We start from the raw sequence: 26,888 nt of genomic DNA, 5'->3' as shown, positions 1-26,888 counted from the left end.
TAGAGGTTGACTGGTTAAATTAGTTAATTAGGGTACAAATAGGAATGGTCTACACTCAAGTTATGTATCCTGTACTGATAACTTGCTGTAAGGGATCATAATGAAGATAATGGGAAATACGCAATTCTTGTTGATGGAAATTCTTTATCAATTTGTATTTAAAATATAAGTTCTTGATGAGGGAGCTGTTCAAATTATAGTTCATGAAAGGTAACGTAGCTTAGATTTGCAGGGTCCTCAAGAGATTATCTAGACCTGTCTTCAGCACCTTCACAGGGCTGTTCGTGACTCTTTAATACTGACAACTCTCCTGTTGATTGTTTATTTTTAAAGTAGATTTATTTATTTACTAATTTTTAAATTATAGTTGTCATTCAAGTTTATATCAGTTTCAGGTGTACAGCATAGTGGTTAGACATTTATGTAATTTAAGAAGTGATCCCCTGATTAGTCTAGTACCCGCCTGGCACCATACATAGTTATTACCATATTATTAACTATACAAGCATATTCACTATTCTGTACTTTACATCCCTGTGACTGTTTTGTAACTACCAATTTTTACTTCCTAATCCATTTACTTTTTCTATCCAGACCCCTAACCCTCTTCCCATCTGGCAATCGTCAGTTTGTTCTCTGCATTTCTGAGCCTATTTCAGTTTTGTTTGTTCATTTATTTGTTATTTAGCTTCCTCATATAAGTGAGATCATAGGTGTTTCTCTTTCAGAATCTGACTTATTTCACTTAGCATAATAATCTCAAGATCCATCTATGTTGTCGCAAGTGGAACTATTTCATCTTTTCTCATTTCTTTAAAGTTTTTAGTTAGTATTTTTAGTTAGTATTTTTAGTTAGTATTGTTACTACAGTTAGTATATTTAGTCAGTGTAGTTAGCATAGCTATTGTTTATTCTTTTATTGTATATTCTTTTAATTTACTCAAATTTTTGATTCTTATGTTTTCATCTTTTCTCATGGCAGGACAATATTCCATTGTGCATATATAGCACATCTTTATCCAATCATCTACTGAAGGACACTTTCGTTGTTTTCATGTCTTGGCCACCATAAATGAAGCTGTAATGAACATCAGAGCACATATATCTTTATAGATAAATGTTTTCAGATCCTAGGAGAGGGATTGCTGGGTCATATGGTAATTCTATTCCTAATTTTTTGAGGAACAGCCATACTGTTTTCCACAGTGGCTGTACCAATTTACATTCCCACCAACAGTATATGAAGGTTCCTTTTTCTCCACAGCCTCTCCAACACTTGTTATTATTTGTCTTGTTGATGGTGAATCTATTTACTGATGTTCCATTTGTTTTTCCATTGGCTTATTAGTGTATAATTGTCCAAAGCAAGCAATCTTTATTATAATTTTTAATATTTGATAGCGTGTTATTCTTCAAAATAATATTGGTTCTTCCTTTCCATTGATTTTTCAATGTGACTTTTCAGATCAAGTTCTAAAAAAAATACTAGTGAAGTGTTTACTTGGAAAAGTGTAAATTTATAGACTGTCATCTTTATGATGCTATGCCTTTCTATCCATGAACATGGTATACAAATATTTTATTTTAAATTTAGGTATGTATATGTATTTATGTCACTCAATAAATTAAGTAAATGGTCTTATACATGTTTTCTGGATTAATTCTTAGGTATGTTAATGTTTTATGCTGTTGTAAATATTATATTTTAAAAATATTTTTAATTGGCTGCTGCTGTTTTACAGCAGTTTCACTGTTTTTTGTTGTTGTTTTTTGTTTTGGTTTACTTTGACTTTATATCTAAAAATCTTGCTGATTTGAGTAGTGTTACCAATAGATTTTCTATGGGTAATTTTAACATCTCCAAAAAAATGACAATTTGTGTCTTTTTCTGTTTCTAATGTTATAACATTTCTTTGTCCTGTCCCACTGCACTGGCCAAGAGTCCAGGACTGTGATAAATACAAGCAGTGTCAGAATAAAGCTCTTTTCTTTACCTAGCTTTATAGAAAATACTATATTTCAACATTAAATATTGATAGTGTTGATAGTTTTTTCTACAGATAAACAGATCAGGCTAAGAAAGTTGTAATCTATTTCTAATTTGATATAAAGATTTTAATATAAACCATTATTGGATTTTATTATGGTGTTTTTTTTCCCCTTGCATCTTCTCAAATAATCCTATGGTTTCCCTGTTTCCATCTGTTAATTTGGTGGATGATATTAAGATTTTTTTATTGTTAAAGCATTCCTGCATTACTAGATAAAATCAATGACTTTGCTCTGAATTACCTGATGGGTTTTGTAAAATACACTGATTGACTTAGTTTACTAATATTTTCAGGAGAATTTTGTATGTGTACTGTTAAGGAAATTGGCATATCATTTCTGTGTCATTTCCTATGGGAGAAACTGACTGAAAAGCACACAGGTTGAGGAGGGGGAAAAGTGAAGTGACTCTTCCTGCTTCCAGTGTCTGACGCCATCTCCAGTGGTAGCTGCAGTGATAATAATGCTGCAGTGTTGATGGTTCTGGAAGTGGTAATAACACTGATTTCAGCAGCAGCAGCAGCACTGATAGATTCCCCATGATGGAGGCTCCAGGAGCAGCAGTGGGAACACTCCAGAAAGTAATGATGGTATTAGTTGCAGCTGTAGCAGCTGATATGAGAGTCATCAGCTTGACCGACAGCAGTAATGGCCCAGACCCAGAACTGCACCTTCCTAGGCTCCTGCTTAAGAAGCTGAACTTGGCATCTGAAGCCTTGAGTCACCTGCCACTGACCTCTTGGCAACTCTCTCACTCCTCCAACTTAGAAGAAGCACACATTCCTTGCAGTTACTAATTTTTTAATAACCCGACCTTTTCATGTTTTGCTCCACACACCTTTGTAACTGATTTCCCTATGAAATATGCTACATGTGACTCATTTGTTTTGTTAGCCCACATAGTGTTTGAATTATTAAATTAATTGTAATTGTGGAAAAATTGGATGAGAGTACATAAAAACCCAGTTTTAAGCTTTCTCTTGACAATTTTTAGACTTGCCAATGATGATTCAGCCTTTGGCATGGCAACAATTGCCTGACGCTGAGTAGTGGCTGTCTCTTTGAAATAAAGCTGTTCTCCCCAGTTCACCCATTCACTGTTTCCATCATCACACCTCCTACCTGTCCCTGAACCACCTACTGTAAATGGTTAGCAATTGTAACAGAATTTCAGGAATATTATTTATTTTCTTCACTTATCAAAGCAAGCTGTATTTTAGGTTAAGCAAAATAAGAGTAATACTTTATGCTGATGTATGAATAATGGAAACCAATTTAATTAATTAATTTTATTTCGGCTCTTGTGGAGGTCTGGATGTTTTTTCCATTGTTTGCTAACCAAAATATCAAAATTTAACTTTGAGGACATACTGTAATATTGGTATTATAATATCCAGGGGTGGCTACATTGAAGTTTAGAAATAATTTATTTTTACTGTTCTTTTGAAAATCTGTGAAGAGATTACAAGTTGCTATTAAAAACATAGCTAATACATTTTTGAAGATTTTTATTAAAATATAGCTAACATACAATATTATATTAGTTTCAGGTGTATACCATAGTTATTCAACACTTATATACCTAAAGATGTGCTCACTTTGATAAGTCCAGCAACTGTCTGACTCTGTACAACACTATCATAATATTATTGATTATATTCCCTATGCTGTACGTTACATCCCTATGACTTGTTTTATACCTGGAAATTTGGACCTCTTATTCCTCTTCACATTCCACCCCCCCTTATAAATTTTTCAGTAACAGTAGACATTCAATATTATTTTATATTAATTTTGGGTGTACAGTATAGTGGTTAGACATTCATATAATTTAAGAAGTGATCCCCCTGACTAGTCTAGAACCCATCTGCTACTATACATAGTTACTACCATAATACTGACTATATTTCCTATGCTTTACTTTACATCCCCATGACTATTTTGTAACTACCAATTTGTGCTTCTTTCACCCTGCCCCCAACCCCTCCCATCTGTCACTTCAATAAATCTAGTACCCATCTGACACTGTACATAGTTATTAAAATATTATTGACTATATTCCTTATGCTATACTCTACATCCCCATAACTACTCGTACTTTGTAACAATTAATTTTTACTTCTCAATCCCTTCTTTTTTCACCCATGCCCCCAAGCCCCTTTTTATGTGGCAACCATCAAAATGTTTTTTGTATCTGTGAGTTCATTTCTGTTTTGTAAGTTAATTTTGTTCTTTAGATTCCACATATAAGTGAAATTACATTGCATCTGTCTTTCTCTATCTGACACTCCGCTCAGCACAATATTTTCTAGGTCGATCCATGCCACCGCAGGTGGCAAGAACCCATCATCTTCCATGGCCAAGCAATATTCCATTATGTATATGCGTATGTACCACCTTCTTTTTATCCATTCTTCCGTTGATGGACATCCAGTCTGCCTCCACATCTTGGCCATTGTAAACAATGCTGCAGTGAACATATGGATGCACACATCCCTTAAAGTAGCGTTTGTGGGATTCTTCAGATAAATACCCTGAAGTGGGATTACTGGGTCCTTCATTGTCTCTTCTTATAGCCTTTGTTTTAAAGTCTATTTTGTCTGGTATAAGTATTGCTACCCAAGCTTTATTTTACTTTATTTTTTTAAATTTCCGTTTTCATGAAATCTTTTTCCATCCCTTTACTTTCTGTTGTGTGTGTCTTTCAATATGAAGTGAGTCTCTTGTAAGGGTTTTGTTATCTTCTCCATTCAGCCCTCCTCAGTCTTTAGATTGGAGAATTTAACCCATTTACACTGAAAGTGATTGTTGAGAGATAATGTAGCTACTGTCATTTTATTATTCATAATTTGGTCTCTTTTTTTCTGTGTTAAAGAAGGCCCTCAAATATTCCTTGGTTAGGTGGTGAAGCACTCCTTCAGCTTTTTCTTGTCTGGGAAGCTCTGTCTGTCCTTTGATTTTAAATGAAAGTCTTGCTGGGTACAGTGGTCTTGGTGTTAGGTCCTTGCTTTTCATCACATTGAATGCCAGTATTTCATGCCAATCCCTTCTGGCCTGCAAAGTTTCTGTTGAGAAATCAGCTAACAGTCTTATGGGAACTCCCTTATGAGTTACTACTGGCCTTTGGCTGCTTTTAGGATTCTCTCTTTACCTTTAATGTTTTCTATTATAATTATGCATATTGGTGTGGTCCTGTTTGGGACTTTCTGTGCTTCCTGGACTTGTATGTCTATTTCATTCACCAGGTTAGGAAAGTTTTTAGTCATTAGTTCTTCAAATAGGTTCTCAATCCCTTGCTTTCTCCCTTCTCCTTCCGGTATCCCTATGATGTGGATGTCATGCTTGATGTTGTATCAGAGGTCTCTTAAACTACCTTCGTTTTTTTTTCTTTTTTTCTTTTTACTGATCCAGTTGAGTGTTTTATGCTACCTTGTCTTCCAAATTGCTGATTTGATTCTGGCTTCATCTGGTCTGCTGGTGATTCCTTCTTCATTTTAGTTATTGTATTCTTCACTTTGGGCTAGTTCTTTTTTATGGTTTCTATGTCCTTTTTTGTGCTTGCTATCTCTCTGTTGAAGTTCTCAGTAAGTTCCTTGAGCATCTTTATAACCATTGTTTTGAATTCTGTCTCTAATAGTTTGATTGCCTCCATTTTGTTTAGTTTTTTTCTTTTTTTCTTTTTACTGATCCAGTTGAGTGTTTTATGCTACCTTGTCTTCCAAATTGCTGATTTGGTTCTGGCTTCATCTGGTCTGCTGGTGATTCCTTCTTCATTTTAGTTATTGTATTCTTCACTTTGGGCTAGTTCTTTTTTATGGTTTCTATGTCCTTTTTTGTGCTTGCTATCTCTCTGTTGTAGTTCTCACTAAGTTCCTTGAGCATCTTTATAACCATTGTTTTGAATTCTGTCTCTAATAGTTTGATTGCCTCCATTTTGTTTAGTTTTTTTTTATGGTGTTTTCTCCTGTTCTTTCATTTGGGACACCTTTCTTTTTTTCTTCATTTTGGTTCCCTCTCTTTGTTTGTTTCTATGTATTAAGTAGGTCTGCTAAGTCTCCCAGTATTGGCCAGATGACCTTATGTAGTAGGTGTCCTGGCACAGTCTCTCTGGTCATGTGCTCCAGGTACTCCAGGAGTGTCCCTTGTGTGGGTTGTGTGTGCCTTCCTGTTATAGTTGAGCCTTGATTGATATTGGCATGTCAATGGGTGGGACAGACTCTCAGGCTGATTGGCTGTGGGGTGTCGCCATGTCCACAGCTTATAGGTTGCTGTGTGGGGGGCTTAACCCACTGAGGATTCGCCACAGTGGGCCCTAGTGCTTGTTGAGTCTGCCCTTTTTGTATGCCACTTGTGGGGCTAACTGGGCAGTGCTCTGCTCTAGTCTGAAGCTCTGCTGCTAGTTCTGGGGCTTCTTGGGCGGGGCTGTGGTGCAAGTCCAGGTCACCCACTGCCTGTGACCAGCCAGAGCTACTTGGTTGGAGCTATAAAATGATCCACAATTGTTCACTGTTCTAAACCTGGAGGCATGTGGGAGAGGCCACATTGTGAACCGAGGATGGCTGCCACCAGTACTGGGCCTGGGTAGCACTACAAAGAAACAGGACACCCTGAGGCCTGCTGCCACCTGCCGGCTCCCTTAAGGTTCAGTCATTGATAGAGCCTTGTTGGGTATGCAAGTTAGTTGAGGCTAGGTCTCAGGGAGTCACTAGAGTGGGAAGAGTCATGGTCACCAGATTAATGTAAATTTTGGTTAGGAGCCAGTGGGAGCCTGGAGCAACTCAGCAAAAGTCTCAGAGCACTCCCAGTTCAGTAGCCGCCCACCTGGGTCCTTTGGACTCTGATAGTTTTCCAAGAAAGAGTATAATTCGGGTGAGGCTGTCTGCTCACAGAGAAAGCACTTCTGGCATTTTGGGAGTTGGGGGTGGGGGTGGGGTCCCAGAGGAGCTCACCAGGCCAATAAGATTCAGATTTGGTCCTGTGGGGTAGGGCTGAACACATGAAAAATGGCACCAGCTTACCCGCTGCATGAGAGGAGGACCCCTCACAGGGAAAATGGCAACTGTTCTACAGTCTTCTCTGCATGGCGACATACCTTAGTCTGTCCCCCATATGCCTCTGACAGACCTTGAGTCACCATCCCTCTGCCAGAGCCTAGGGTGAGTACCTGTGAGTCGGTGAATCTGTGTGGGGGCCATTTAAGAGGACATCTAGGTTTCCCACTGCCTTCCATCCCCCCCAGATGATGAGAATTCCCACTGTTTGCCACATCCTGATGTTGCGGGGGCTCTTCTTCCTATACTCTGGGCTGGGGAGCCTGGCATAGGGCTGGAGTCCCTGGCTACTTTGGGGGAACCTCCAGGGCCAAGATATCCTTCCTGATTCTCAACAGCCAACATGGAGGTTTTGGGAACATTCTGCTTCTATAACTAATATTTTTAGATGTCACTCATAAGAACATACATATTCCTTCTATTTTCTTAGTATCAAACATGAAAGGCATCAGAGTATTCTCTCTGAAAAAAATTGTTCAAAGTATTTATAGGCAGCTTTAGTTTTAGTTAGAAACAATACAGGGAGTCAAAGATTGCAATTATAAATCTAAGTGGAAATCCGTTTCTGCAAGGGTTGGAATGTGCAATAAATAAGATTTATTGAGGCCTAAACTTTCAACGGACTAGTTCATGAAAGCATGACAGGGCCACAAATGAGGTTTTTTTTTTAGTTTTTTTTTTTATTGCAATAGACTCTTTGATATGTTCTTAACTGTTGTCTTTAACTCCAAGATTTGTGGCAGACCCACAAATTGGGGATTTTAGAGGGAAAGCTTAACATGGGACTGACTCAAGGCGGAATTGAGAATAGCTTGGTTTTGTTGTCTGTGATAAAGTATTACGGTGAACCTAACAGCTGAGATATATACATATACACCAATTCTGGACTGGCAGTCTTAGGAAGTTTGCAGAGTATTAATGAGTAAGAATTTCTATTATACTTTATCCAGGCCAGTAATGTAATGTTTCTTAATGCTATATATTCCAAGTAGTAAATAGTTGCCAAGAATTATATTTTAATTCTTTAATAAAACCAAGGGTTCCATTGGTGTGATAGCACTGGAAAGGTCTTGGAATCTTGTTCCTTTTGTTTTTTAAATTATGCTTTAGAGATTTACCATAATCCACTTCTTCTGAGAAGAGTGAGAACTGATTTTGGCTCTCCTGTTTCTTCAAAGGGCATGCTAGGATGCTAATATCCTGTGGTTTTTCAGCTTTATTCTCCACAACTCTACAAGGATCTGTGGTGAGCCAGAGGCAGCCAGCCTCCCCGCTGTGGTTAGAGGCCGGATTACTGGATGGAAGTGTTGCTCTACTTGCAGAGCTCACTGAGCAATTCATAAAAAAAGATGTGGCTAATAATAGAGTCAGGAACTGGTCGTTAAACTATTGAAAATTGGACTTGGTCCATATGAAAGCCATCTGGATTTGCTAATTGGCACTTATGGAAGTTCAGCTCCAATCCTCACACAGAATCGGGGAGATGGGGCTCTATCTTTCAGGTGTCGGCTGGAACTAACAGTAAACTCTTTGGCAGCCTGGAGTTCTCTAGGCAGGAACTTTTAACTTGGCTGGGGTCATCCTAGGGATGCAGCCTTGAGCTGTTGGGAACTAAGGTTGTGTTTGTTCAAGTCTTTGTAGGTCACAGTTGATGGGCAGATTAAAGAAGCAGGCTCCAAGGAGCCTGGCTTGAGTTTTCAGAGACTCTTTGTCAGTATCTTTACTAATCATTAGTGAAGTTGGGTGCTGTCTGTGATTTGATTCCTGTGAGTCAGTTGCGGTCATATAACTCTTTGGAATTTTGCACTATGATAAAATTCAGTTGGGCCCAAGATTTCCTCTGATTTTTCTCTGCCATTTTTCCCAAGATATAAGCTTATTGCTTCATTATTTTTGTTTTAATCACTTAAATCTTACCTGTTCCTTTTAAAGACCAGTTTGGATGAAGAACTAACAGAGTAAATCTAAGTGCTGTGAAACATGGTCAAATACTATTTATGTTAATTTAAAGGAGTAAGAGAATCTTTTGTAATTTATATTTAAAGTATTATTTGGTATAATTTAGTGAATCACAATGTACTTTTTGTGATACATATTTTTCTAATATAATTCTACTATCAGAAAATATTTCTATTAATATTATCGTAATGTGAGCCTTTTAATTATTTTAATGATGAAATGGAGAAAATGTGCTGAACTTATACATTCTGAATTTGATGCCACTATGGAAGGCAGTGTGGAGGTTCCTTATAAAATTACGAATAGAATTACCATATGACCCAGCAATCCCTCTCTTGGGTATCTCTCCAAAAAATCTGAAAACATTTATCCATAAAGACATGTGTGCTCCAATGTTCATTGCAACTTTATTTACAGTAGCCAAGACATGTCCTTCGAAAGATGAATGGATAAAGAAGTTGTGGTATATATACACAATGGAATACTATTCGGCAGTAAGAAAAGATGATATAGGAACATTTGTGACAACATGGATGGATCTTGAGAGAGTAATGCTGAGCGAAACAAGTCAGACAGAAAAAGCAGAGAACCGTATGATTTCACTGATATGTGGTATATAAAACTGAAAACAGTAAAAGAATGGGACAAACAAATGAAGAAAAAAACCTCATAGACACAGACAGTAATTTAGTGGTTGCCAGAGGGTAAAGGGGGAGGGGATCCAATATATGGTGACGGAAAGAGAACTGATTCTGGGTGGTGAACTCACAATGTGATATACAGATGACGTATTGCAAAATTGTACATCTGAAATCTATGTAACTTCACTAACAATTGTCACCCCAACAAACTCTAATAAAAAAAAAAAAAAAAGAAAAGAAAAGAAAAAGAAATGTCCAGGAATTAAGTCAGGACAGAGTCCCTATCCTAGGAGATGATGATAGTGATCAAGGAGCTAGAGTCATCGAGAAATGTATGGCGATTACCTGAGAGTCCCTAAGTGACAGCAAAATTGAGGATTATAAATGGTATTGTTTTATGACATGATCTTCACATCTGGAAGGTTTTGGAGAAAAGAAAGAGAAGATGATTTAAAAGTGAGAAGAACAAAGAAGAAGGGTATCTGCTCCACTTCTGAGTGGAACAATACAGAGAAGGTATTGTTTACAAGGAGAAAAACAGCTATTTCAAGAGAGTGTTACAGGGGAAGTAGTGTCTTGGGGAGAGCCAGGCTTCTACTCTACAAGGAAGGTGAAAGGAAGACTTAGGAATGAGGTTGAGAATATGGAGGATTTTACTGATGACGGACGGTGAGTTCTGAAGGGCACATGGAAGGATTCCTGGAGTTAGAGATGGAGAGAGGCGAGAGAAGAAGAAAGAAAAGGGACAGTGCAGAGTTATACAGGGATTGGGGACTGGAGGATAGATGAGGGGTGACTTTTCTGAGGGCTTCTAGTGGTGACTGGCAAGGAGGGGAAAAAGGCATAATGAGTTTCGTTCCTATGGATGCAGAAAGCAGAGTGGGGTGTTAGGGGACAAAAAGGTGTGCGTTTCATCGTTCCTGATGAAGGAGTGTACAGTCTAAAGGAAGAGGGTCCTGTTGATGTAGGAGGAGGTGTGTATCCTCCATCTTGACCTGTGCGGATGGAAGAGAAACTTCTGGGGAAGCCTAATGTACTTGACACTCCACACAGCCCAACCTTCCCACTCCTGATGATGGGAATAAAAATCTTACGTGGGTGAGGCCTGGTGTCAATGCTTGGGTTCATTTAAGACTCTGGGATCTTACACTCTATTGCCAGAATTGTCCAGAATTTGAGTTAGTCTTGGAAATCACCGGGGCATAGGGTGTTTAAGGTATGAAGAGTCTAAAAAAATTCAAGTTCAACCCCTTCGTTTCACAAGGGAGAAAACTGAGGCTGGTAAAGATTAAGTGCTTCAGCTAAGTTTCTTGTAATAATAGTGAGGATTGTAACTCAGATATCCTGATTTCTAAACTGTGACATCCCAGTTTCAACTACCCTGTGATGGCACTTAAGTGTTCATACTTTTAACAACAACAGCAACAGCAACAAAAGAACCAAAACAAAAACAAACAAAACAACAACTTTCCAGTCAGAAAATATACTCATACAGACTCTTTATTATACAACTTTAGTTCTCTTCTAAAACCTGTGTTTTGATAACAGGAATAAAGAGTTTGCTTAGGTTTCAAGCATTTTTCACAAAATATGAAAAGCCATTCCATGGACAAGCCATTCCAACATATATTCAAGAGGATATTTTTCCAGGGTACAAAGGCTGAGAGCAGAGTATGAAGTTGAGGTTTCCATGGAGACTGTACCTTAAGAAGGTCTTTTAAATTGCTGAAGGCGAAGTTATATTCCTAGAAGCATGAAACACATTAGGCAGTCAGGATTCATTCATTTTATGGCTGTATATGTAGCCAATAGCTTTTGAATTCTCTTTGAAGGAGCTCGTTCTTGGGTGACTTGACACTGTGGACCATCTATTTAGAACAACAATAGATAGTCCTTGACTGGTATGCTATTATACACCTGAGGCATTGGGGTAATTATATTGTTAAAATTCACAATATATTGCACTTTTCTAACTGCAAAAAAATTGTATCTTTTCATTATTAGTATGCTTTCTTGGAAGTTATCATATTTTGAACTCATCTGCTCCTTTGCAAGAAGGGTTCAAATATATGGGGATAAAGAGATAGATCGATTATTAAAGAATAAAAGGATTATGAAGAATAATGTGGAAAAAATTGTGTGTGCTACATGTTAAATAATGGCTCTATTGACATATATTAAGGCTTTTTCATGTCTTTCCTTGGCCTGCACACAGCCTTTCACATACATGGGCTTTCTAGATTCTCATGCATATGTCAGAGCTTTTCAAAGACCTGGGAGGACATTTCACTTTTATGACTTCTATTATGGGTTTAGCCCACCATGTTTTATTCTTACTTTTTTGAGCTATATTTTAAAATAATTTTCCTAGAATAAGAGTAGTCTTTTTGGAGTTTTTCCCAGACAGAAGCCGTTCAAATAATGTGTTGATGTTTTTGTAGACATTTAATCACTCTGTGTATGTGTGGATGATTAAAACCATATACATATTAGCTCTTTGATTGTTTGTCTCCACTGACAAGTCTTTAGAGGCGGGGATCATAGCTTGTTTACCATTCTATTTACAGTAGTTAGCAGAGTGGCTGACACCTAGCATTCAGTCAATAAATACAGAGAGGCGAACTTGAGGACAGGAGAATTTATTTAAGGAAATATGATGAGTGAGTGTCTCTTTATGAAATGCCTAAACATCTTAATTCTCTCATGCTTGGTGGTAACAACAATGAGAGAAAAACGGCTTTTGTCATTTCTAGAAAATAAATCTCAGCTAAAATATACAGTAGTGAATGTGATATTTCAAACCACTGCTGACGTGTTCCTCATATTTTAGCATCCAGTGTTGTTATGAGATGTTTCTGTGCACCTCGTCCAGCTGTGATCAATTCAAAATCTTCAGCTGTCAGTGGATTAAATGTTTATGGAACTAATCTGTCACTAATCTGGTGTATAAATTTCTCCTGTTGCTTTTGCCAAGGACTTGTATCATGCTTTCAGGTATAATTGTTTTGAAATTTGCATTTCATGCTTTGCCGTTTTTCAAATAAAAAATCCTGTATAGAAAACAATAATATAGTTTTATTACAGTGTATGGTACTTGTCTAATGATGCTCTTCAATGAAGTGAATTGACTTTTCAGATCATCTTTTTTTAACCCTCAAATTTACTTTTTTTCTAATGCAAAATTTGTGTCCTTGTTATGTTTACGATGGCTATAATAGAACGTACACAATAGCCTATGTATCATCAACCTCAAAAAAGTATGATGTAAAGTTTCATACTTTTCTTTTAATTAAGTGACTGCTTTAACTTTAAGGGGAATCTAAATGAGAATTTGCATGGAAAGCATTTGTCATTATGGAAAACTCTGGGAAGACATACTTTCTTTGGTGCTGATATATTTGAAAGATATTTTTGAGTCTAGTTTTTGAATTGATGGGAAATGAATAGACATAATGTACAATGTTAAGAAGCTAAACATCTCACTTAAATCCATAGCAGAAGTAATCAGTCCTATTTTAGTGGAAATAGCATGAAAAAAACTGAGTTTTCTAAATGTTCTCCACCCACTCAAAGTCTTCCAGACTTAAAAATTCAAGTCATAGAATTTCTGTAATATGATCAAAATCTGGAATTTTCTATTAATTTTGTGAGACATAAGCCAGAATGCCCTCCTAATGTATAGAGGATGTGTGATACTTGGATCCAGAGAGATGTAAAATAAAAGAAGAAATTCAAGTGCAGAATGGGCACCTTGCGCCATCAGCAGTGAAGCATAATATCAGCAGTACCATATTAGCATTTTTTCTGGATTAGACTTTAAGCCATTATCAAAGTAGACCATGACTTAATAGCACTCAAAGTAGATGGTTATTTACATTGGAAAAATAAATAGTTGTTTAATCTCATTAAAAAAAGATTGATTAGTGTTTTATTTTTTCTTTAATTTTCCAGTTGATTGTTATGGCATTATATAATCCCATCACGATTAGAAAAAAACCACTGGGGAATTATTCTAGAAAAGGAAAACGAGTTAATGCTCAATGCCTTAACCTGCTAAATGATATAACAGGTTAGTGGGAAAATGCCTTGGATACAGCATCCTCTCCCTCTGGTCTTCCTGTTCCTCTCCTTCTCCCTCTCCCCTCTTCTCTCTTCTTCCCCACCTCTCCTTCCTCCTCCTTCTTTTTTCTTTTTTTTCTCTCTCTCCTTTAATGGCTTCTTCTGTCATGAAGGGTAAGTTTCTCAACAGCAAAGAGACAGCAAACAGAAGTTAGGCACACAGACTTGGTAGCCACATTATCTGAGTTTAAAACCCAGCTTGACTACTGATTAGTTGTATTATGTCAAGCTTTCTATTCTTAGTTTCTTCATCTGTAAAATGATGGTACTAGTGGTTACCTCATAGGATTGGTATGAAGGTTAAAGGAAATAATATATGTCAAACACTTTGAACAGTGCCTGACATATAATGCATGTTATATGTGTTTGCCAATATTATTAGTGGTAAATCATTTTACAGGACACAACATATTAGGGATTTTTAGAGTAATTTATTAGTTTGTATTGCGAAAGAATATCCTTATGTATTGCTTTTACTTCAATTATTTTTTCACCCTTAGTTTAGAAAATAAATACCTCAATATTTTTTAACTCTTCTGAGCCTTTTGCAGAATGAGGGCATCTGGGACATTTTCACTAAATCACTCTTCAGAAGGTCCATTACCATTATTTGAACTAACGGCTACTTGCATCATTAGTTTAAATCAACTAATGGGCAGCAGCAATTTCTTCAGCCTTTCTATTAATGAGTGACTTTTTTCTTGCTTGGACACTTGTGTTGGTTTAAGTATAGATGAATCACTGAGGATTTCTTTCTCTACTTCTATATATTTTAAAAATCTTGACAAATGCACTTTTCCTTTGCTAGACTCAGTGCATACCTTTTAAAAGCCTCAAGGCCACTACTCAAAGAACAGGAGGAAGAAAAGCAAACTACTGGAGGTGGGGAGATGGAGAGTGTACTTGAGTGGCGCTTCTCTAATTGTCTGTTGTGAAGTACCAACTTTCATTTTGTTTTTAAATTTCCACCGTGTTGCTGACCAATGCTTTTATGAAATACAGTACATTGAACTTCTAAGAAATATGATCATGCAGTTGGATGACTTGGCAATTCCAAACTGTTGTAAAAGTTTCTAGGTACCCTCATAAATCATGCATATATCTTGAAATGCATTGTTAACAAACCCTTTGTGGGCTGGCACTGACATAGAGTGTATTCAGAGAGGCGTGTTTATGAGTGTTATTTTAGAATAGCAGGCTTGGTTTCTTAAATGAGGGGCAACAAGTTTACACCATCCTTCACAGAGTTGGTTTTATATAATTAGTTATTTGTCACTCAGTATTTAAAGTCTAATTTGAAATCTAACCTATAGTAACAGAAAATAGATCAGCATTTGTCTGCAGCCTGGTGTGGGACGGTACTGACTGCTAAGGATTGGGGAGGACCCGAAATGTTCCATTTCTTGTTTGTGTCGGTGGATATATGCATTTTGAAACTCTGAATTGTATGCTTATAATGAGTGCATTTTATTAAATGTAAGCTATATATCTTTCTTTAACATGTTTTAATTAGTTTCAGGTGCACAAAACAATGTAATAGTTAAGACATTTATCATTTATATCCCTTACACAGTGACAACCCGCCCCATTCACTACCCCTCTGACATCGCACACAGTGTAAGTTGTATTTCAATCAAGGTGGATAAAAATACAGACTTTTGAAAGTATGTCTTTTACTTTGGGAGGAGTGAAGAAGCTAGGAGGCATGTACGCAGTCCTCCCTTGACCTCTGTAAGGTAAGGTCATATCCTGTCACTCTGCTCCACACCATAATCTCATGACCCACCACACATGAAGTGGCACTGCTTTGTGACAAGAACTTCATGGGGCTGCAAGTTCCTGCACATGGTAAAAGTGGACTTGGTTCTCATTGTCTGATCTTTCTTGGTCGGCCTGGAAAAGTCCTTTCTATTTTCACAAAAGCCATCTCTTTAAAATAAGACAATTCTGAGTTATTGCATAAGAAACTTTAGACTTCCTTTAAAACTTATTTTATTGGCCAAAGGTGAAATAAACTTGGGTTCCTCAAAAAGTAATTTTAAATTAACATTTTTAAATACTTGAGAAAGTTTTAGCAAGTTATGCAATATATAAATATATTTGGTGAAAGAATAGCCATTCAGGTAAACTTGAAATTGATTGCTATAAGAAAAGTCACAGAATAAATATACAAAGCCTCTTCATAGTCTTTATATTACAGATACACTCATGATTTCATTTCTAGCAATAAAACTCTTCTTAATCCAAAATGAGAATAATAACTAATTACTCAAGGAAGGCTAAGAATACATTTTTCTCTGCCATATTTACAAGCAGGTAATTCCACGTTGTGCATGAATGAGCAGTAAAACTCTTTTCACCAACAAACCAATGTATTATAGGTTACCTAGAGCCTCAGACTAGATGGGAAAGTCATTTCTACCCCAAATATTTTATGGGAGTGCACATTTGAAATTGCGAAAATTTACTATCTTTCCATATCTGTTTACTGCATATCTAACTATTTATCTATTTTGCTATTTGTCTGCCATCCATATAGGCATGAGAGAATTATTTTCTTTATGTCTTTGGGGTTGTTGCACTATTTGCAACAATGGAGTTGCACATTAAGAATAATACTTGCTTTGTTCTGATTATGTTTATTGCATAGAAAAGTGTGAGAAAAAATTAATTTTACTCTTAAGCCATAATACAGAGAAAACTAGTGTATATCTTACAATTTTTCCCCATTGACCACATATACATATGTAAAGCTGACATTTGATGTTATAGCACTTCTTAGGTGTAGATATGGTTGGCTTGAACGTTCACCCAAATTCACACTATTATATTATTGATAATGAATTACTTAATCTAGTAGTCATCTATTTTATTTGACTTGATTTTTAAAACATAAATAACAAAAATAAAGTTTTGTTTCCCTAACAAAGGACTTTAAAGGAAACATGAAAGGAAAATAAAGATGAGATTATAGAACAATTAACCATATACACTATACAATAATAGAGTCAAAAAGTAGAAAAAGGTTATGTTGGTACTTTGCACTAGCCCATCTAGATTAACCCTTAAAAAAGTAAAAGAAATATATAAAAAACGTTCTATATTCAGCATTGTAAGAGAGAATCAGATTGGAGCAATTACTGGAGAAAATGGGAGCCCAGAGACAAGCTCAATACTCAAAGATACTTTCATTTGCTAATATAGAAGTTTGTGGAGCTGTGAGTTTGACAGCAAAAGAAATGGAAGTCAGTTACAGGGCACTTATAGTGGGGAGTAAGATAACTGACTTGCCATGCTCCCCACTGTAAACACATACACATTAAGCTGGGATTCTGAAGGGCTGCTTTCACAGGATAAGAGTGAACCAAAGATAAAACAGCCCTCGCTCCTACGTGTAGTTCTTGTTTTCATTGTGAGAACCTCAATCTTTGAACTTAAATTAAGCTACTCCTGAAGTGTAATGTCACTTGGGTCCTAGAGAGAAAAACAAAAAACACAACTTCCTGTAGGAAAATATCCTCTTTTAGTTTTCAAATTAAAAATAAATAAATAAATAAATAAATAAATAAATAAATAAATAAATAAAATATGTTATGTGATGACAGAAAAACATCCAGCTATAGAAAGAATACACTGTGAACAGTAATCTGCATAAACAAAGTAAAAAGCCCCACAAATTTCAAATATAGAAATTATTAGAGACAAGCTGTAAAACAGTAATGCTCTCTATGCTTAGATATATAGAAGTAAAGCTTGAAAACATCTATCTACAAGTAGAAAAGTGTAAACAGTGACATAGTAGATTTAAAGAAGAAATCAAGAACTAATAGATAGGTTAACAACAGATTAGGCAGGACTGAAGAGACAATTAATAAACTAGAAGACAGATCCAAAGAAATTATCCAGAATGAAGCATGTAGAGATTAAAACATGATTAAAAGCACAGAAAAGAATGCCAAAGACATAAAGGATGGAGTGCAAAAGTTTAAAGATGAGTCCCTGAAAAAAAGGAGAGAAAGGATGAGCAGAAACAATATTTGAAAAGATGACAGTTTTATATCTAACTATTGCATTGTTTTGTACACTTGAAACAAAAAAAGGTGACAATTTAAAAAAATCAATTCATGAATTAAAAAACTCTAAATCCTAAAGAGGACAAATAAAAATAAATATATACAATGACAATAAAATGCTAAAAATAAAATTAAAGAAAAAATTCTTCAAAGTATTCTGAAAATAAATTGCCCCAGCAGAACTGCACTAAATGAAAATGATCCAAGATAAAACTCTGAGATGCAAGAAATAACCAATAATCAAGGAATCAGCATGGGAAATCTGACAATTTTCAAAAACATCTATTCAAAATATACAGCACAATGAATTTACTGCAGAGTTCTTTTGAAGAGTTCCCAGTCTTGAGTCAAGGGACTCTTTGTCTATGAGTTAATTAGCATCTAGAAGTTGAATAAGGATTACAATTTTCTATTGTGGTAGCTGAAGAGTGGCTTCTGTTCCTCAGATATGGCTTTTTTCCCCATACAAACAAAGCAGGACATTATCAGGCTACTTATATATATTGGTTCCAGGAAATTCTTGGTCAATTATCCATCATGAATAAGACGGTGCTCAGAGCATGTGATTACATGTGGCTACCTGCTATTTATTAGGGTAACCATGTTCACTTTGCCTCTTTTACTTAAATGTTGCTACTTGACTTTTTACAGTCTGAGGTCGTTACATTGTTTATATTCTTTTCATGACAGCAGCAGTGCAGTCACTGAAAACCTTACGCTAAAAGGAATTTGGTTTTTGATGAATGGATGTGATAATTTAATTAGATAGATTTATTGATTTATTTTGCCTGCTTACTCTATGAAGCTCTAAATTTCCATGGGCTTATTACTGGGAATTGTACTGCTTTCTCCTTTATCTCAGACAGATGACTAGGTCCAAATTCCCCTATTTCCTTGAGAGTCTATTGTTTACAACTCGCTTTTTAGAAATAATTTCTGTGTTGGCTAGGATTTTGGATGCAACAACAGTAATTTCTTAGCAAAAAGAGGGATTTCTCAGAACACTTTTGGAGGAGCTCACACAAATGATGGGAGTTGGACCACAGACTTGAAAAGCAGGGGACTGTTGTGCTGAGACAGGAACAGAGATGTCAGAGACCACTGTGGTCATGGTTAGGGAAGGAGGTCCACTCTTAGAAATGATTACTCTCAGCGTGCATTTCCTGCTTTTCATCCTGCCAGACTTCTAGACACAGCAATTGAACTGAAATAAATGCACATCTATCCTTCAAAATATTTAAAGACTTTTATTAAAAGTTGTTTTCATTATCTCTAAAAAGAGTTTTTATATTCCAAATGTTCAGTCTATTAGAAAGAAGCACAAGAGAGCAGAGATGAATAATTATCTTCTCTTCAAGCATGACCTTCTTTGAGCCATTTAGCAATATTCCCCATGAAATAATTAAGTGTAATTGGGACACCAGATATGTTGGCTTCTGCTAAACAACCAATCTGAAAGGTCGTGTCTTGGCTAAAGTATCTTAAAACACCCAAGGGACAATTTCCCGGTTTAGAATTAGAGAAACTAATTAGGACAAGTGTTCTTATTAATATGGAAACAAAACTGAGTTATTTGAAAACCTAAAAGTAGACACCTGTGGGAAAATTTTTGTGAACAGGATGAATTAAGTACCCAGGAAAGAGGATGAATATTTGAATAAAAAGTGTTTTAAGATGTGGGGAAATATTGAGGATTGTATGAACTATAAAGGAGCAAAGAGACAAAAGCAATGGATGTTATATGTCATATGGAAAAAAACAAAACAAGAAAACCGCAAACAAACAAACAAACAACCAAAATCAATGGAATGCATTCTCCTTTTCTGTTTTGAAGCCATGAAGAAAAATACAGGCAACTGGTTGATACTTTCACATGATGGAACATTTCATGCAAAATCTCAGAGGGCTTCCAACTACAAGATATTATCCACAAGCAGAGAAATGGTGAAGAAAACATAACTGGTTGATTTGTAAGAAGCTCTTTTTCAAAGAGGAAAGCCATAGAAATCATGGTTGGAGTAGACAATTGCTAAGCGATTACTATAGTTTGCTATAAGGAAAGCAGAAAAGTGTGAACTAAGATTGTTCTAAGAAAGATTTGAATTCTGTGCCTGTCTCTGCCTTTCTCTCTACTTGAGTAATATCTGTTTGTCCTCACAGACTCAGGGAGGACAGAGATCCAGTTTCTTGGAAAGGGAGGTGGATGTCACTGTTTGTCCTGGTGATGATGGTGATGCTTCTCAGGGTGGTGGCTGGGTCATGGTGGGAGGGTTTGAAAACCCAAATATTATCTCCCTGTTCTTGTAGAACAAATTTGAGACCAGAGGAGTGAGGTAAGAAAGAAGTGGGCCCCACAACCCTATTCAAACTGCTCCACAGCCCTGCAGTCTTTCTCAGACATCCCTTCTATCAGATGCAGAGGCTTAATTTGAAAATTCTGTAAGATTCCTTCTAGGTTGTGTTCGTGTGTTCTAAGAATATAGTTTTGTGAGGGTGAATTATTTTTTCTGGAGCACATTTTTTTTCTTTGTTTTTTCTTGCTTTGAGTGAAACAAAATGCCATTTCTTGAAAGAGACTTCCAGGTTTTTCCTTCGATATTTTTGGACTCCACACTTACTTGCTGCAAACAGTAGGGGTCAGACAAAGAATAGCTGTATTTTTTCCACTCGAGCTCAAACTTCAGTTGGCATTGCCTTACCTTGTGTAAAGATTCTTAAATAAGCCATATTATATGTGCTGTGGATATTTAGATAAGAGGTTTTTTTAATAAGGTCTTTGAATTTCCATTTTCTATTGCTGTAACATACATTCACAATTTGTTCATAGCGAAAAATCTTTCTCAAAAGGTTAAAATTTAAAGTGGTAAAAATAGACTTTTAATACTTATGCCAAAGGTTTTCTCTGATAACATCATACAATACACGTAATAGTTTGAGGTACTTTTAAATATAAATTCTAGAATCAAATAGATAATAATTAGCAACCTGCATTCTCTTTACCTAAATATGCAATGTATCTTTTCTTACGCTAATTGTCCCAATTCCTTTCCCTTCTTTTTTTTTATAGTACTTGATGATACAATCACAAGTCCAGCAAAAATTGCAACTATAATTTCCTATGTTCTCAGAAAACCCTTGAGACCCAACAAAAATAAATCGTAATGTCATAGAATAAGCGAAATTTTTATTAAACTTATTTTCCTAACTGATTTTAACATCTGGGTTGTGGTACACTTATGTAGGTATTTTTTTGTTCATGGAACGTTAGTAATAAGCTTGCTTATTTATTCTAGTGTACTGGACACATGACCACATTCACACCATTGTCTACACTGGAATCAATAAATGCTGCATTAGGTTCTGGATTGTTCCATTGCCAATCGAGATCAATTAATCCATTGCTAGTTAAACTAGTTAATCCAAAGTAGCAGCCTGGCAGGAATATTAAAAGATAATAAAAGTGCATGAGAAAACAATTTTTAAAAAACCAAACAGAACGGGTTCTTTCCAAAGAGCAAAAGGAGAGGTTCCACAGCCATGTGACCCTCCGGGAACAACGGAGCTAACGTGGGTCAAATTCCAGTGACAAAAGTTTCTCTGCAGATAAAATGTACCTCTCACCTTATATGGAAAGAACTTCCAGATTGAACCAAAAAAACTTAAAGCATGGTTTCCCTTAAAAAACTTTTTTTTTCTTCACGCAGTTGAATTAGATTATAATTATAAAATTATTTCTAGGGAACAGTGACTGCCATTTTATATTTTGTCAACATACCACACATATGTGGATCCTTAAGATGTCTGCACTTCTCTGAAAGAGAGAATTCATCATGAAAATATCCTTCATTTTCCAATTACATAGGTTGACCAGTATAATCAACCATCTGTAAACTAAAGGGTCTTTACCTGGTGAATCATTTGCTAAAGAAGTGTCAAGTCACTGTGCAGTGGGAAGATTTTCCTAATGAGATTCTTGGTGGTTGGACAGCATGAACCAAAGAAGAATGATTTTCCCTGTCAGTCACCTCAAGCTTTCACTGACCCAGTGCTTTGTAAGTGCAGCCACTCGCTGTCAGTGCGGCCCGCAGGCTTTGGCTGCCAGACTGTTTGGATCAATTGACCTTTGACAGTTTTATTGTTTACACTGCCCTTTAAATTATCTATCACCTTTTTTTTTTTTTCTTTTTAGCTCTAATCTGGGTATCTTTACAGACTTAGACAGGTAGGATGCCTCTTAATCTAAGGAAAAGGAAAGCTCTTCTTAGAGTTTAGAGGTGGGAATATGTCCTGGGGTGGGGTTAGGAACAGGGCATTACCTCTCTCTGATGCTGCCCACACAGAAGGGAAAAACACACACCAAAAAAACCAAAAAAACCCAAACACCTCTATACGTTTTTGCTTTGGGGTATATGTGGGGACAGAGCCCCAGAAAGTAGTTTCCAGGCTCTCGGCCTCTCATAGACAGGTACTGGCTCAGGTAGTAAATGGCCATCAACTGTGATTGGATGGCCATCAGCTGTGGCTAGTTGGCCGTCAGCTGTAACCAGTGAGCCATTGGCCACTGATATAACTGCTGTGGCTACGCTAGCAGAAAATGGGGGCTAGCAAGAAGATGGGGGCTGAGCTAGCACGGATTGCTGTTAGGACAGCGGGTTGTGGACACTGTGGCTCCTGCTTCCTGTGTCTCCAACCCAGCCACCAGCAAGAATATAGTGGTCTGACTCCCCTACCTATGGCTCCGTGGGTGTTCCTTTTTGGCCTCACCATATCCTGCGTTCTTATGTGGGGAGCGGGAGTACAGACCCTGCAGGGTGCCCTGCACGACAAATGGCGCAGTGAGCAGGGTCTCCCACATGACAGTATATTTCTGTCTTTTTTTGTCCTAATAGAAAGGTCATAATTCTAAATTGAAATATGTATATTGTAGTCCCCTCTATCTGCAGTTTCACTTTTGTGGTTTCAGGTACCCATGGTCAGCCATGGCCTGAAAATATTAAATGAAAAATTCCAGAAATAAACATTTCTTAAGTTTTAAATTGTGCACCATTCTGTGTCCCACCCCAGATATGAATCCTCCCTTTGTCCAGCGTCTCCACAATGTGTGCCCTCCCTGCCATCAGTCACTCAGCAGCCGGCTGGGTTATCAGATTGACTGTCATGGGATCGCAGTGCTTGTGTTCAGGGCACCCTAATTGTACTTAACGATGGCCCCAAAGTACAGGGGCAGTGATGCTGGCAATTAGAATATGCCAGTGAGAAGTTACTGCATTTCCCCGAAAATAAGACCTAGCTGGACAATCAGCTCTAATGCTTTTGGAGCAAAAATTAATATAAGACCCCATCTTATTTTACTGTAATATAAGACCGGGTCTTTATAATATAATATAATATAATATAATATAATATAATATAATATAATATAATATAATATAATATAATATAATATAATAATATAATATAATATAATATAATATAATATAATATAATATAATATAATATATAATACTGGGTCTTATATTAACTTTTGCTCCAAAAGACGCATTAGAGCTGATTGTCTGGCTAGGTCTTATTTTCAGGGAAACAGGGTATAAAGTGCTTCCTTTAAGTGAAAAGGACAGCACAGTACAATAAGATAATTTGAGAGAGAGAGAGAGAGAGAGAGAGAATATTCACATAACTTTTATTACAATATATTAAAATTGTTCTATTTTATTATTATTGTTAATCTCTTACTGTGCCTTTTTTATAAATTAAACTTTATTACAGGTATGCATGTAAAGGAAACAACATAGTATATATAGGTTTGGTACTATCCATGGAGAGTCGCAGCTGTCCCCTGAGGGGCCTGGAACATATCTCCCATGGATAAGGGGGACTAGTGTATGCCAGCCAAGAACACATTGTTTAGCACTTTCTCCACACTTGGCATCCTCCTTACGCAAAATACGATAATGGGGTGAGACACTTTTATTTTACTCTTGTTCTGAGCAGTCCCTCCACCAGAACCTCTGTGTCTCAGTCTGGTTTGTTGTCCTCTCCAAATCTCTGGGAGAGGAGGCCTGTGGCCATTGTGCCACAGCAAAGAACTCAAGTTCCTGGGGAAGCAGAAATCAGAACCGTGTTATTACCATTTTTCTTTATCACATCTTGTATCCTTGCAACCTTGAAAAATCTCAAGTTGGACTATTGATCTCAATGCTGGTTTTAATATAAGCAAATACACTACAAAGGGGATGGCAAATGTCATAAATCCTGGTCTCCTTTCTTAACCCTCAGCTTTTGTCAAGGAAGGATGGACTCCTGTTGAGAGAGAACAGATTTCTTCCTCTCTTTCTTTTCTTTTTTTAGGTTTTTAATGTTCCTGCAGTATAAACCAAGTAGCATTCAGGGCACAACTCTTCGCGTCCCAGTTTATGAATGTCTAGCACATTATATTTTCTACTCATAGCAGTCTGGGAGCATACCTCAGATGAAATACCTTTCCGTCTGTCGGTTCTCCCAAATTCTCCTTCCCACGAACTGAGCTCATTTTCCATTCTGCCTTTCAGTTTAATTCTCTCGCCCCAATTTCTCCTCACCTGAGTTCTTAGAGACCCTGAGGTTATCTTCACTTCCACTAACCAACCCCCAAATGTGAGAGCTGCAGATAATAAATTACTCCCCAGTTAGGGAGGCACCTTCACATAAAACCTAGTCTAGAAGGCTCACAACTTTTTCAGTCAAGGCAGTCCCAACACCGTAGCATCTCTTAAGCAATAATCAAGTATCCACACCTTCCAGGGCTTCCAAATGCAAGTGATTGACACTGCTAAGATCAGCAGACTCCCAAGGTGTGTCCAACAGTGGTGAAAACATTAGTTGCAAAGATCCTGATATTCTTGGGTCCAACAAGTGTTTCCTCCAAGATGCCTAGATTTTTTAAAAGAAATCCCATTTGTTCCAAAGCTTTAGATTTCTTTCCTCTCTACTATGACAGACAAATATGATAGAGATAAGAGGACTTGGTTTTTGTAGTGGGTTAAATAGTGGTGTGCACTATTATGTCTAAGCCCTAACCCCCAGTGCTTATGCATGTGACTTAACGAGTATTTGGAAATAGGGCCTTTGCAGATGTTATTAAGAATTCTGGGTTTAGGATGGGCCCTAAGTCAATGAGAGGTGTCCTTAGAAGAAGAAAGGAAGACAGAGAGAGGAACACAGGGGAGAAGGCCATGTGAAAACAGGGGCAGAGATTGGAGTGATCCGTTGATAAGCCAAGTTATACCAACGATTGCCAGCAACCACGAGAAGCTATGAGAAAGGTAAAGAAAAGATTCTCCCTTAGAACCGCCCAAAGAAACCAACCCTGCCAACACTTGATTTTGGATTTCTGGCCTCTAGAACTATGAGAGAATAAATTTCTGTTGTTTTAATTTACTCAGTTTGTGGCCCTAGGAAATGAATACAGCTGCATTAATGTCAACTAATGGAAGGCTTTCTTTCTATGGTGCTATCCACGTCCCTGACAACAGATCTAATTGTTTCTGGGGACCAGGCTATCGAGATTGTCATGCCATTGCTAACACCTATGCATGTCCAATCTGGATGGAGAAGATTGTTTTCCCAAAGATCTCTCCTCTTGGGGTAGTGGTATGATTCTAAGGGGCACACACTTGACCAAATTCATCAATTAAGTTTAGACATAGCAGTTTATTGCACTCAGTACCATATACTGTGCTGTTATTTGTGGCCTAGTTCATTGGCATGAATAGATTTTAGCTCTTTGGACAACCATGTCATATATTATATACGCTTCTGTCCCTTTCCCAGCACCTGATATGATGATATCTTGTACATATCAGGTGCTCAGTGGGTGTGACATGTCACATGGCTAGATTCTTCAGTATTCAGCATTAGTACTGCTGGGAGGAAATGTTTTCAATGCGTTCAAAGAAGCAGGAACAGGAAAGTAAATAAGGAGGCCAAATTTTTATCACATGTTCAATTCCCTCATGATCCCATTAGGAAGCTAGAATGGAAGTCAAACAAATGCAAAGGTGGCCATTGTCACCGCTGTTTTGCTTCCCCCTGGTTTTGCCTTCCCAACTCCTCAGGCCTGTCTTGGTTCTGGCCTCAGGTCTGGCTCCATTTATCAGTCTGTACTGAGCTTATACTGAAATGCATCTCTTTTATCCCTTTTTTTTTGTCCTTGCCTTCCTTCCTTCATCAAATTCCTCACCTCCAAATTAAGTTGAGATCTAAAACCTGGTTGAGAAGTAGTCTTCTCCAGAACATGGGCTTTTTCTCTTCTGCGTGATCCACATGAGGATAAGCCCTGGCATGTACTCCCGTGGGCCGGTGTCCATACCCCATCCTTCCAATGATGCTCTTTTACAGTATAAGCTACCAAGGCTCTTGGTCCAGTTCTGGTTTAGAGACTCATCTTGAGCGCCTACACATTCACTGAGAGCCGTGTTCTTTGTCCAGCTTGTCAGTGGCCCTCACTTTATCCTGCCCCTGCTTTCTAACCACCTCTATAGAGACAGAATCCTGGAGCGACAACATTTGCTTACCATGGACTCCTTCTACTTGAAGCCACTTGGTTGGAAAACCTAATCCTGATGGACTCCAGAAATGGAGCTGGGAATCTTGGGGTCTTTTGCACAGCTAGGAATTTTTGACCTTGTCTGCTCTGGGGCCAGCCTTAAGGCCAAATCAGCTCTCCTCAAGTGATCTCCAACCCTAGTAACAGGAATCCCTATAGAGACCTGGTTTCTCTTCGTCACGTGGACACTATTTTGAGCATCCTTTTTATGTGTCACCAAAGCATTTCCAAATTATAATAAGCACACAGATATTGAAAAGGGATCAAGAGACTGATAAGACAAAGATAAAAAATGGTTTGGGTACTGAATTTATGGTGTTGTGTAACTATGTGAGTAGTGCTTAATGTAAACATTCTGAATAGCGACTAGAGAAAGTTAGTCATTATTTAATACCCCATGGAAATAAAAAGA

The 26,888-nt window shown here is 37.2% G+C and overlaps 1 protein-coding gene across 1 annotated transcript in view; it reads right to left on the bottom strand.

The window, feature by feature from the left end:
* Window positions 1-26,244, bottom strand: part of LOC141568658 (uncharacterized) — a 51,324-nt gene extending 25,080 nt beyond the window's left edge. Inside the window, exon 1 of the mRNA XM_074319134.1 lies at window positions 26,111-26,244. Within this exon, the coding sequence (XP_074175235.1) occupies window positions 26,111-26,244 (134 nt within the window). The remainder of the gene's footprint in view (window positions 1-26,110) is intronic.
* Between the last annotated feature and the right edge of the window lie 644 nt (window positions 26,245-26,888).

Source organism: Rhinolophus sinicus, linkage group LG14 (genome assembly GCF_036562045.2).
Source record: "Rhinolophus sinicus isolate RSC01 linkage group LG14, ASM3656204v1, whole genome shotgun sequence".
NCBI lineage: Eukaryota > Metazoa > Chordata > Mammalia > Chiroptera > Rhinolophidae > Rhinolophus > Rhinolophus sinicus.
The sequence above is the reverse complement of the archived record's forward strand: the minus strand, read 5'-3'. Positions and strand labels throughout refer to the sequence as shown.